We start from the raw sequence: 14,353 nt of genomic DNA, 5'->3' as shown, positions 1-14,353 counted from the left end.
TGGAGGGCACTGGCCAGAAAAGAACGCTGGAGCAGGTTTGCGGAGGCGAGTGCTGAATAAGCAGAGCCCGTAACCACCAAAAACGTTCTTATGATATAACTGTTCGTAAAAGAAGTGCCTGAGCAATGGTGATGCTGAATATATTTGTTAAGGCAGTTGGCCAATGTTAGACAAAAGAAGTTACGAAGGGCGCTGCCGATTCTACCTACGGAGACGCCCCCTTCTGATACGAAAGCGAGCGCATCGTGCACTTTATTATTATTCTAAACATGAATAGTATTACGGGCTCTGTACCGCAGAGAAAAAAATAACTGTCGTGCAAAAGGAAGAGGAATTATGATGAGAAAGTTTACAGTATCACGCGCATCATGCCACAAAATAACTCAGCGACAACAGTAGCGAAGTTCACAATAGAGATTTTAACGTAATAAAATGTTGTAGTTCACACCCATGTATTTCCTCGACATTCGCACTTATGTTAGTTTTCGGGGGTTTTTGTTTGTACTCATGAATATTACGAGCTTGCATTCGCAACAGCTAAATTACAATTATTGCAGCTGCGGCGGTAAACGTACTTCAATAGATTCTCCACGCGAAGTGTACAAACAATGCATAACCGATTGCAGACGAATGCGCTGTAGCTGACAGATGCAACGTATAAGCGCTTGGAATCACAGAGCAAAGCCGCGTTCCAAGGACGCCTTCCTTACGCGTGGCGCAGCACCATTGTTAGCGGCCCGTCTCGCTACTCTGAGGGTTCGCCCTTTGTGCGAAGGTCTATGCCTGGCATCTTTGTCTCAATTGGCGCCTCAGTCTTGGGCGGTGATTCAGTATCAGTTCCATCTCGTTAGGAATGACTTCTCCGATGCCTGAGGCAGGCAGCCGAGACCGTGAGTTGTTTGATGTACCGCCCTCAACACGCGACTAGTAAATTCCCGGTAAGCGCTGAAAGTTTTTCTTTTTCTAATTTTATGTTTTTACACACTACATTCAAGTATTGTTCAAGTTAACTGAAAATGTGTCGTGTATCTAGCCGCGTTCATGGCCGCTTGCTTATGGGCGACTCCGAAACCACGATGTTAGAACCATTGAGGAATACTATGCCATGTAACCTGCTGCGATCAGCAAATACCCTATCGCGCGGAAAATTTCAAGCATGTTTTCAAGTATTTGAGATTGACCAAACTGACTTTGAGTGACTCGAATTGAGCGCATCGTGCACAATATCATTATCTTTAACGCGAGTCGGAGTAAGCTGCATAGTTTTTGCCTAGCCGAAATCACGACCGCCTGTGTAAGTGTGTTCGTCGGTACGCCTGTAGGGTTTACCTAGCCGAGTTCACGATCATCACTCGCACATGCGATTCCAGAATTACGAGGCCAGAACAGTTTAGAAATCGTTCTATATTTAGTTAGCCATCGCGATCAGAAAAACATTTCTATCGCGGATAAATCGAATAAGTTTTTAGGCATGGTGGGCCCTCGGGGCTGTACTTGTCGATGATAAGGTAGCCTCGCCGTATGTGGAATTATCTAACTATACGAATTTTTTTTTACGATGGTGAGCTTGAAATTCACATCCACCAGTACACAACACCTGCAGGCTTGAAGTGGCGCCTGTCACCGATAAAATATGCCGAGAGCGAGTGGGGCAATACTAATCCAGGTACAACCAAGTTAGGAAGGCCCACAAAGCTTCTGATTCAGCGTTTGATTCAGTCGAAACAACAGCAGTCATGCAGGCATTACGGAATCAGGGTGTAGACGAGGCGTATCTAAAAATACTGAAAGATATCTTTAGCGGCTCCACAGCCCCCGTAGTCCTCCATAAAGAAAGCAACAAAATCCCAATAAAGAACGACATTAGGCAGGGAGATACGATCTCCCCAATGCTATTCACAGCTTGTCTACGGGAGGTATTCAGATACATAGATTGGGAAGAATTGGGGAAATGAGTTTATGGAGAATACCTCAGTAACTTGCGCTTCGCTGATGATATTGTCTTGCTTAGTAACTCAGGGGAACAATTGCAATGAATGCTCACCGACCTGGAGAGGCAAAGCAGCAGGATGGGTCTAAAAATTATATTTGCGGAAAACTGAAGTAATTTTTAACCGTCTCGGAAGTGAACAGAAATTTACGATAGGTAGCGAGGCACTGGAAGTGGGAAGGGAATACATCTACTTAGGGCAAGTAGTGACCGCGAATCCGGGCCATGAGACTGAAATAATCAGAGGAATAAGAATGTCCTGGGGTGCGTTTGGCAAGCATTTCCAGATCATGAAAAGCAGGTTGCCATTATCCCTCAAGAGAAAAGTGTATAACAGCTGTCTTACCAGTTCTTCACGTACGGGGCAGAAACCTGGAGGCTTACAAAAAGGGTTTTACTTAAACTGAGGACGACGCAACGAGACATGGCAAGAAAAATGGTAGGTGTAACGTTAAGGGATAAGAAAAGAGCAGATTGGGTGAGGGAACAAACGCGAGGTAATGACATCTTAGTTGAAATCAAGAAAAAGAAATGGACATGGGCAGGACATGTAATGAGGAGGGAAGATAACCGATGATCATTAACGGTTACAGACTTGATTCCAAGGGAAGGGAAGCGTAACAGGGGGAGGCAGAAAGTTAGGTGGGTGGATGAGATTTAGAAGTTTGCAGGGACCACATGGCCGCAAATAGTACATGAGCATGATAGTTGGAGTAGTATGGGAGAGGCCTTTGCCCGGCGGTGGGCGTAACCAGGCTGCTGCTGATGATGATAATGACAAAGCTTCAACAGGAATCTCCCTCACCAGAACAGGAATTGGCCTCCTTGGTGCAGTATTCGGCCACGCCCTCCCAAATGGCTCACTCAGTTACCCAATGGTTCTCAGTTCCCAGCAGCTGCGGAGTGGCTAACCAAGGCGGCGGTCGGACATGTAACGCAGCAGAGGTTGCTAAGAATCTCTGGGTCCGGACAGGCAGCCAATGGAAACTGACTCTAGGAACGTTTAACACCCGAATCCACTCGAGTGAAACTAGCTTAGCAGGACTCCTTGAGGGACTATCAGGCATTGTTTGGCATATCATCGGCCTCAGTGAGAATAAAGCTGGTGAGGCATACACATTGTACAATAACGGACATGTCTTCTGCTATAGAGGTGTCCTAAATAAGAAGCAATACGGGGTAGGATTCCTAATCAATAAGGACATAGTGGGCAACAGTGACGACGAATTCTACAGCATTAATGAGACGGTAGCTGTAGTCGAAACCAACCTAATAAGAGGTATAGTTTAAATGTAGTACAAGCCTACGCTCCGACATGAAGTCACCATGATCAGGAAGTAAATAACTTTTATGAAGATGTCGAATTAGCGATGAGAAAAGTGCAAACTCAGTATACTATAGTAATGGTCTACTTCCATGCAAAAGTGGGGGAAAAGGAGGCTGGTGAACAAGCAATGGGCAACTACGGCGTCGATTTAAGAAACGCTAGGGGAGAGATGCTGGTAAAATTCGCAGAAAAGAATAAGCTTCGAATAATGAACATTTTGTGTAAGAAGCACAGCAATAGGAAGTTAACCTGGAAAAGCCCTAATGGTGAAAAAAGAAATGAAATAGACTTCATACTTTCAGCTGATCCCGGCATACTGCACGATGTAGAAGTGATAGGTAGGGTAAAGTGCAGTGATCATAGATTAGTGAGGGCTAGGATTCACCTCTATTTGAAGAGAGAAAGAACAAGAAGAAACAGGTCAACCTAGAGGCAGTAAGGGTCAAAGCAGACAAATTCAGGCTGGTACTTTCAAACATAGATGCAGCCTTAGAACAGAGAAATGATGCTGACATAGAGGTAATGAATGAAGAAATACCTAGGTTGGCTTTTGAGGCAGCAATTGAAGTGGGAGGCAAGGCACCAAGACAACCAGTAGGCAAGCTCTCCCAAGTAACATAGGACCTAATAAAGAAATGACAAAAAATGAGGATGTCCAACACAAAAGATAAGATAGATTTCGTGGAACTGTCAAAACTGATCAGCAAGGCGACAATAGGTGATCTTCGAAACTATAATGTTAGAAATACTGAAGATGCCGTGAAAATGGACGCAGCCTGATATCAGTGCGAAAGAAACGTGGCTTACGAGAAACCGAAATGTGTGCACTGAAAGATAAGCAGGGTAATATTAAGAGCAATCTCGAAGATATAGTTAAATCAGCGTAAGATTTCTCTACTGACCTGTACAGTTCCAGAGGAGTCAAGATACCTCAATTGGAAACAGTAAAGAACAGGATACAGAAAATCCTCCTTTAACTAGCTGTGATGTCAGAAAGGCCTGGCAAGACATGAAACGAGGAAGAGCGGCAGGCGAAGACGGAATAACAGTCGATTTAATCAAAGATGGAGGAGACATATTGCTTGAAAAACTCACGGCTCTTTATGCCAAGTGTCTATCAGCTGCAATGGTACCAGAAAATTCTGAGAGTGCAAAAATTATACTAATCCACAAAAAAGGAGATGTTAAGGAATTGAAAAATTATACGCCCGTTAGGTTACTCCCGGTATTATATAAAATATTTACCAAAATAATCTCCAGTAGAAGAAGGGCAACACTATACTTTAGTCAACCAAGTGAACAGGCAGGCTTCAGGAAGGGATGCTCTACAATGGATCACATCAATGTCATTAATCAGGTTATCGAGAAATGCGCAGAGTTTAAGAAGCCTCTCTATATGGCTTTCATATATTACAAAAAAGCATTTTATTCAGTAGAGATACCGACAGTCATAGCCGCATTACGTAATCAAGGAGTACAGAACGCTTGCGTGAATATCTTGGAAATTATCTACAGAAGCTCTACAGCTCAGGCACGTACCCAGGATTTTTTTTCGGGGGGGGGCCCACCACCTCCATCATCATCATCATCTTGTTTTATGTCCGCTGCAGGACGAACGCCTCTCCCTGCGCTCTCCAATTAGACCTGTCCTGCGCCAACCGATTCCAACTAGCGCCCGCGAATTTCCTAATTTCATCGCTCCACCTAGTGTTTTGTCGTCCTCGATTGCGTTTCCCTTCTCTTGGTACGCATTCTGTAACCCTAATGGTCCAACGGTTATCTAACCGGCGCATTGCATGACCTGCCCAGCTACATTTTTCCTCTTGATGTCTATTAGGATATCGTCTATACCCGTTCGCTCTCTGATCCAAACTACCCTCTTTCTCTCTTAACGTTATGCCTAGCAATCTTCGTTCGATCGCTCTTTGCCCGGTCCTTAACTTGCTCTCAAATCTCTGCCCCATATGTCAGCACTGGCAAAATGCACTGATTGCACACCTTACTTTTCAATAATAATGGTAAGCTTCTAGTCAGGAGCTGGCAATGTCTGCCGTATGCGATCCAATCTATTTTTATTCTTCTGTGATTTTCCTTCCTATGATCAGGGTTCCCTGTGATTAATTGACCTAGGTAAACATACTTCTTCACAGTCTCTAGTGGCCGACTGGCGATCCTGATCTCTTGTTCCTTTGCCCGGCTATTTATCATTATCTTCATCTTCTGCATATTAATATTCAACCCCACTCTTACACTCTCTCTGTTAAGGTCTCCAATCATTTGTTGTAATTCGTCTGCATTGTTGCTGAATAGAACAATGTCATCGGCAAACCGAAGGTTGCTGAGATATTTGCCGTCGATCTTTACTCCTAAGCCTTCCCAGTTTAATAGCTTGAATTCTTCTAAGCACGCAGTGAATAACTTTGGAGAAATTGTGTCTCCCTGTCTGACCCCTTTCTCTATAGGTATCTCCCTGATTTTCTTGTGTAGAATTAAAGGTAGCTGTAGAACCTCTGTAGATATTCTTACGCGAAGGACGGTCGGTAAGACGAGAAACTATTTACAGATTATATTTACAACAATGGTTGCAGCGCTGACCGGTTAGATTCACAGCGCGAGCCCAGTTCGTTCTTCCTCCTCTTTTTTGGAGTTATGGCGCCTACGCGCCTCGTTCAAACAAACAAATACCACACGAATGTAGCAATATTTTCCAAGCTTCTTACGTAAGCGTTCTGTACTCCTTGATTACGTAGTGCATCTACGATTGCTGGTATCTCGACTGAATCAAGTGCCTTTTCGTAATCTATATAAGCCACATAGCGAGGCTTATTGTACTCTGCAGACTTCGCGATAACCTGATTGATGACATGGATGTGATCCAGTGTGAAGTATCTCTTCCTGAAGCCAGCCTGTTCCCTTGGTTGACAAAATCCAGTGTTGCCCTTAGTCCATTGGAGATTATTTTGGTAAATATTTTATATAATACTGGGAGCAAGCTAATGGTCCCATAATTTTTCAATTCTTTAACGTCTCCTTTTTTGTGGATTAGTAAAATATCTGCATTCTTCCAGTTTTCTGGGACCCTTGCAGTCGATAGACACTTCGTATAAAGAGCCGCCAGTTTTCCAAGCATTATGTCTCCTCCATCTTTGATTAAATCGACTGTTATTCCACCTTCTCCTCCCGCTCTTCATCGTTTCATGTCTTGCAGGGCCCTTCTGATCTCATCGCTAGTTATAGGAGAGTTTCTGTATCCTGTTCGTTACTGTTTCTAAGTGAGCTATCGTGACTCCTCTGGGTACTGTATACAGGTCAGCTTAGAATTTTTCCGCTGCTTTTACTATATCTCGGAGATTTCTGATGATATTATCCTTCTTATTTCTTAGTGCATACATCATGGTTTGTCCTATGCCAGGTTTCTTTTTTACTGATTTCAGGTTGCGTTCATTTTTTACGGCTTCTTCAGTCTCTCTCATGTTATAGTTTCGAATATCAGTTATTTTCGCCTTGTTGATCAGTTTTGACAGCTCCGCGAATTGCGTAACGCTGTGCGGCCGCCAGTCCCATACAACCGCGTAGAGCGCAGGACTCTGCGATTCTAGAGGTACTGCGCTCACCGCGAAAGGTTAGAAAAACACCCACATAAGCACAGCAGATAAGTGGCTACGTGAGGCGGTTCAAAACAAGTAATTGTTCTCCACTTCCGGTGGCGTTTTCTCTACTTCGTTTTTAAATAAAAAGATGTTGATCCATAAATATTCTCATAAACAACGGTTAAAACTAATTTATTATTCGCTTTTGCTTGCAGTTTGGTTGTTGCCTTGGCTCTCTCCCTTAGTAGGTCGCTTAATTTCTCAACTCCTTGCGATTTTTGTTTCCAGTTGCCAATTTTGCACGAAAGGTGCTATACAGTTAGGGAAAAACAGACGAGGTAACGGGCGACAGTCATCTTACTCATGGGTTTAAGGATTATTGCAGGGTTTCATGATGGACGCTCTTTCACATTATTTTATTTCCCACCTTATCTAACCCATATCAAGTGTATATGTCACATATATCAAGTGTCCACATACTATTGCGAGTTGTATCGGCGAATGTTTCTTTTTGGCAGGGATGTTGTTGTCGTTATCAGGGGATGTAGAAAAAAATCCTGGGCCTACTAACACTGAAATGATCAAGGAACTTCTTGATACGCAGAAAGTGATTTTGGGTAAACTTTCTGAAATCCAGGAAAAACAGGCCTCTTCTGAAGCAAAGTTGGCTCAAATGTTTACCAGGCTTTCTTCCATAGAAGAAAGTTTGAAGGAATTCGACGTTGTTAATAAGAGACTGTCTAAAGTTGAAGACTATCTGCATGTACATGACCGGAATTTAGATGCTCTCAACCGAAAGGTTGATCAACTTGAGAACAGGTCCAGACGACATAACTTGATAATAAGAGGAATTGGTGAGGACGCACGGGAAACTCATGATGTTTTGTTGAAAAAGGTGAACGGTGATGTGTTTAGCGGCATTTTGAAGCTGAAAATCGATTCAGTAGAAAGAATCCATCGCCTAGGTAAAAAGATTGAAGGTAGAGACCGTCCCATAATCATGAGGGTGGCTGATTTCAGACAAATCTAAAATTTTGCGTCATTGCTCAATGCTTAAGTGTACGAATATAAGAATCAGTGAGGATTATTCGAAAAGGATTGTTGAAGTACGAAAATGTCTATGGGTTTCTACACAGGAGGAAAGGTCAAAGGGAGCAAAAGTTAAACTACTATATGACAAAATAAAAGTCAATAATGTCCTTTATGCGTGGAATGAAATCGCTAAAGAGCGCTATGAGTGCCAAGCACGCCCTCGGGATGACCCTGCCTGAATTTTGGAAAGGGATTCCTTCAGGATACTCAATATGAATGCAAGAAGCATATTAAATAAGGTCGAGGAAATCGAAGCTATGATTTTAGAGCATGATCCGGATATTACAATGATTACTGAGACATGGCTTCATAAAGGTATATTAGATAGTGAGGTAACTCCAAAGTCTTATGTAATGGTAAGGAAGGACCGGGATGGTAGAGGTGGTGGAGTTGCGTTAATGATTCGCGATAATATTGACTTTATTATACTTCCTGTCCCCGCTGATATTGAGGCAGTTTGGATTAAAATAATTTCTAAGAATCGTTCAGTCCACATAGGCGGTATGTATAGGCCACCAAATTCACCAGTCCGGGTTCTTTCTTCTCTCCGGCACTTTATGGAGTGCAATATGCAACAAGGAGACAATATTATACTCTTGGGTGATTTCAACCTACCTGGAATAAACTGGAATGCTTACTCTCCTGGAGATACAGAAATCTTGAATTGCACTGAGCTTCTTGATCTTGTTTTTTGTTTTGGTTTAAACCAAGTGGTGACCGACTATACTAGAATCAGTGCTCGTTCTTCGTCTATCCTTGATCTTGTTTTCGTGTCTAATCACCTGTTGCCTTTACTAATAGACTGTGAGACCAGTGATGGCATCTCTGACCATAAACTTGTAGTACTGTCTTTGAGCCTTTCCGCCAATACTGTAAGCCATTCCCGCAAAAGTGTCGTGTTAAACTTTGCTAGAGCTGATGATGTTGGGGTTCTAGAATTACTAGAGGACTCTTATGAGAGATTCTCTGAACTTTATATGCGTAATCAGGATCCGGATTGTCTCTGGGAGTACTTCGCTAATTTGGTCATGTCGTCTATAAAACTGTATATACCTAAGCGTTTAAAGAAAACTGGCAATAGAAGCCCTTGGATAACTAGAGAAATAATACACTTAAAGAGGCTAATAAAACGTAAACGAAAGAATTGTAAAAAGAATCCTAGCTCTCAGACTCGTTCCACCATTCAATGTCTTGGAAGGAAACTTAAGATACTTGTTAAAGAATCCAAAAAAGGTTCTTTGGCATCACAATCCCAAAATTTCTAAAGGAAGCACCGGGTAAATTTTGGAGATATATTAATCCATCATCGAATGTTCGCTCAACGACACAATCTAATGAGCATCCTTCTTCCGAGAGTTTCAATGATTATTTTGCATCTGTGTTCACTGAAGACAACGGGATTATGCCGAGTATTGAAACTCCATCTGACAGGCCGCCTATTGCTGACGTTGAAATTTCTGAACAAGGTGTGCTCAACCTTTTGCTTCGTTTGAACATAAAGAAAAACCCTGGACCCGATGGCATCCCTAACGAGTTTCTTTATCGCTATGCCGAATGGAATTCTAAATATCTCGCATTAATTTTTCGGTCTTCACTTCATAGTGGTTTTTTACCAAAGGTATGGAAGCAAGCTAAAGTGATTCCTGTCCTCAAAAGCGGCAGTGCTGATAATTTAGCAAATTATCGCCCTATATCAATCACTAGTACCTGTTCAAAGATGCTTGAACACATCGTCTCGAAACATCTGTTAACTTATATTAATGAACATAATTTGTTATCTATCCACCAACATGGCTTTCGTCAAGGCCTATCCACAACATCTCAGCTCATCGAATTAGCCCATGATCTCTCAGAAAATATTAACTCTCGGGGACAGACGGATCTGATCTTCATGGACTTTGCTAAGGCATTTGATAAAGTGTCTCACCATAAACTACTAAGAAAAATTGATGTTATGTTCAAAAATGCTGCTATTACTCAATGGTTTTCATCCTATTTTCTTTCTCGTGAGCAATTTGTTGAAATTAATGGTACAAGGTCTCAGATTTCATGCGTTAAGTCTGGAGTTCCCCAAGGCAGTGTTTTGGGCCCCCTTTTATTCCTCCTATTTATAAATGACCTCCCGAATGAAATAGATGTTTCCATCAGGCTCTTTGCAGACGACTGCATTATATACAATAAAATAGATGCGGTAGAAGACCAGGCCAAATTACAAGCAAACTTACAGAAAATAATGAAATGGTGTGATGAATGGCAAATGGTGCTAAATCCGTTAAAAACTGTAGTTATGACAGTCTCTAGAAAGCTAAATTTCTTAAACTACTCTTACTTTATTAATAATCATGAACTGATTAGAGTTGATCAGCATAAGTACCTTGGCATGATTTTCACTAGTGATCTTCGCTGGAACCACCATATAGATTATGTGTGTGCCAAGGCCAACAAGTCACTCTGGTGTCTGAGGCGCAATTTGCCATTCGCAAATCTAGAAACAAAACTTCTAGCCTATAAAACATTAATTAGACCTATAATTGAATATGCTAAGGTAGTCTGGGACCCTTACACTGCTATAAATTTATCAAAAATCGAACGAATACAGCGTCTGGCAGTCAGATTTATATTCAATAAATATCGGCGGACGGACTCCCCTTCTCAACTTTGTGTACAGGCAAACCTACCGACTTTACAGGCTAGATCTAAATATGAAAGACTTAAATATATTTACCTAATCATTCATCATCATGTTCATATAAGGCATACAGACTTTTTTGAAATTCTTTCTGGTGAAACCACTAGACATCGTCATTCAATGTTTATTCGTCCCCCTGTTATACATACTGATTGTTTCAAATACAGTTTTTTCCCAAGAGCTATCAAAGAATGGAACTCCCTGTCGGAAGAAGCCGTTTCATCCTCATCCATTAATTTCTTCACAAAACACATTGGAAATATCCTAGTTTGTAAATAATATACTTAACTTTGTGTCCTTGTTATCTTCAGCGGCTTACGCTGTTACCTCTTGGTGTTATTAATTTTAATTTATTGTCCCTTTTTTGTGTTTCAATGTACGATTTTCCATGTGCAAAATATGTGATTTATAATTGTTCATATTCCTCTCCTGCTATAGCCCTGTGTAAGGGCTGGCAGTATCTGTAAATAAATAAAATAAATAAAAATAAATAAATATGGTTCCGGGCATCTTCCAGCGTCGCAGCGAGCCGTAACTCAAGGAAATAATGAAGCAAAGGGATAAGTTAAACGCAATTGGCGTTTTCTACGGCCGCAACTCGTACCATGAGAGTACAGACCAGCTGAGTAACAGCCGCATCCCTCTCCTGGTCCAAGGACCAGCCTAAACAAAGAAGGTTGAACTAACAAAAGCAACAGCTATGCGCGGGATGGTTGAATAGATGGTGACAATTGAACGCATCTCGAGTTGATCGCGCGGGTGCGGAAATTATGAGAAAACTGTCCTTCACATTACAAGAGATGCCGATAACTACCGCCATCTAAAAAGGGTGAAAAAGGCAGCATAATGCTGACCTATGAACAGCTGCCAAGTCTCAACATTGATCTGACGGCGCTTTAGGAATGTGTGAGTAGTGGTGGCGTGGGCGGGGAGGGGGGGGGGGGGGGGGTATGCCATATAATTTCGGGGGGGGCCCGGGCCCCCCCGGGCCCCCCCCTGGGTACGTGCCTGCTACAGCTACCTTAATTGTACAGAAGAAAACAGGAATATACCAATAAAGAAAGGGGTCAGACAGGGAGACACAATCTCTCCAATGCTATTCAGTGCATGCTTGAAAGAAATATTCAAGATACTAAACTGGGATGCTTAGGAGTAAATATCGACGGCGAATATCTCAGCAGCATTCGGTTTGCCGATAACATTGCTATTTTCCGCAACAATGCGGAGGAGTTACAACCAATGACTGTGGACCTTAACAGAGAGGGTGTAAGAGTGGGGTGAAGATTAACATGCAGAAGACAAAGATGATTATAAATAGCCGGGCAAAGAAACAAAAGTTAAGGATCGTAAGTCGGCCTCTAAAGTCTGTAAAGGAGTACTTTTACCTACGTCAACTAATCACAGAGAACCCTGATCATGAGAAGGAAATTCACAGAAGAATAAAAAATGGTTTGGATGGCACACGGGAGACATCGCCTGCTCTTGAATGAAAGCTTACCATCATCATTGAAAAGGAAGGAGCACAATCAGTGCAAAGAAGCTCCAATATGCAATACTCCAATATGGCGAGCCATGGTTTATGTAGCGATGCATCGTAAACTATCGTGTTTTCGACCATTACTAACGACATTGTGAACTTGCAAGCATGCTGTTACCCCGTGGTTGTAGCGTACGCGGGTCGCTTTCGCCGAAAGCCGCGAATGATTGGACGCGCTTGCAGCTGTGCACTGAACACCCTCTTTATCGGCATCGCGAAGCCATACTTTACCACGGCCAACATTCGTGGTACGTTATCAACCTAGTCAGGCTTCCAGTACGAGTGCTTTTACCTGTTATCAGTCTATCTGCACAATCATATTCATGCATTTTTCTCATTTCCGTTTGTCCCTCCAAGCTAAAAATCTTGTTAAATCTAAGCCGTATTTGTGAACTCGGCCAGACATATCTAACCCTCAATAGCTCACACGAAGAACAGCACCGCCGCCTTTAATGGCAATATAGATGTCCAGGTTCCTGGCCTTGCTTTCTATGGAATTACTGGAATAAAACGATTGAGACCCAAATATTAGCATAAAAAGAAACGTTCGTCTTCAAGAACACAATTCGTTTGAGGAAGTAGACCATTTTAATCTTTCTCTGCTTACTTTAAATCTTTCTCTGCTTACCATAAAGTCACAATAACACGTACAGTGCTCACGGAATGAAATAGGACACGGATCATTTAGTAGAACCCTACATATGTGCAAAGTACGCAAGAGCACGATGTCATGTCGCTAAGAATTTCATCACCAAAGGTGAAGAGGACTCCGATGTAAGTGTACACGCCACAATTACGTCGATGTGACAAGAACTGCGGCCGGTTGAAACGAAAGTATGCACATCACTTAGCCCTAAATTGACGCGTTTCATTCCGTGAGCACTGTACACCTGTATACTTCCGCCTTGCCAACGCCAACTATCTCCTTCCCATCCCCCAGGGTAGGCTAGCCGACCAGACGTATTTCTCGTTAATATCCCCCCTTATTTGCTTGTTTCCACCTCCTCCTCGGGATGATCGCGAAATGCTGATGAGGATTACCGCATTAAGGGTAGCCCTAGCGGGGCATTCATTGCAGCATTGCTCAAGAATCGAGCTGCAGATTTGAACAAAGTAAAAGAAATAGAGAAACACAATAGATTGTAGGAATTGTCACAACTTCGTAGCACGGCTGCAAGAGAGCGCAAGCGCGCTATCCGGTTACCTTTGCGCCAAAGAGAAAGGAGTGAAATTGGTGAATTGACAGCATTTTTAACCGCTTCGCAGAACTTTCGGTTCACACAGATTCCAAGGTGTTGGTTTTATCATAGAGATTGCCTTAATGACATAACCATCGCGGTGACCTCATTACAAAAACATTTTCCACGAGGCCTCTCCTAGCGTTATCTAAGCTCGTTTAACGCAGCTGCGATGCGGTCACTCGCGGATTGCAGGTTAGCCTTGTATCAAGGGGATGCCTCCCTTGGCGTTAATAGCTAACTACTACACCGGGCAGGTAAACATCAGCAACCGACAAAAGCGGCACCCTTGTTTCAACTGTACACTGGCGTTCCAAAAAACGCATTTTACCAAATGTGCTTAGGCTCAAACATGACGTGTGCGATGCAACGCAATTCCCTCACAAACGACGCACACCGCGGGACAAGTCTGAAGACATAACTCCATGAAAAAACATGCACTCACGTTTGCAGGCATGCTATCGTGACCGGGAACTATCAGACGTGAATGCAGCAGAACTCAGGCTCGAAGGGCGCGACACTCGGCAACAGGGGGAACTCTTGATACCCTGAGGATGAAGTTAGCAGAAGCAGGCCATTCATCTAGTTGCTGCATATACCCTCTAAATGCGGCTAGAGCATGAGCACTTGGTGGTGGCGCTCGGCCTTTTACTCGGCCTTTTACAGCAGCCCGGGCGCACTTCGAGGTATTTATGGTGAAGGCGCAGCTTGGCGCAGACATGAAAAATGCGGCAGTTTGACGCAATCGACAGAATTGCACCACCACTGTGTGCGTAACAGCTGACGTTGAAGCGAATTCTGACGTTGGGCATATCATCAATGAAGGAGCCAACCGGCTATTAGCCAAGAACCCTTATGAACGAGAACCTCTGTGAAGGTCCCCCTACGGT

The 14,353-nt window shown here is 42.9% G+C and overlaps 1 protein-coding gene across 1 annotated transcript in view; it reads right to left on the bottom strand.

The window, feature by feature from the left end:
- The window catches only part of LOC139050375 (uncharacterized), a 412,530-nt gene extending 398,547 nt beyond the window's left edge, over positions 1-13,983 (bottom strand). Inside the window, exon 1 of the mRNA XM_070526633.1 lies at positions 13,909-13,983. Within this exon, the coding sequence (XP_070382734.1) occupies positions 13,909-13,920 (12 nt within the window). The 5' untranslated portion in view covers positions 13,921-13,983. The remainder of the gene's footprint in view (positions 1-13,908) is intronic.
- Between the last annotated feature and the right edge of the window lie 370 nt (positions 13,984-14,353).

This window comes from Dermacentor albipictus, chromosome 10, assembly GCF_038994185.2.
Source record: "Dermacentor albipictus isolate Rhodes 1998 colony chromosome 10, USDA_Dalb.pri_finalv2, whole genome shotgun sequence".
In the NCBI taxonomy this organism is placed as follows: domain Eukaryota; kingdom Metazoa; phylum Arthropoda; class Arachnida; order Ixodida; family Ixodidae; genus Dermacentor; species Dermacentor albipictus.
This window is presented reverse-complemented; position numbering and strand designations above follow the sequence as displayed.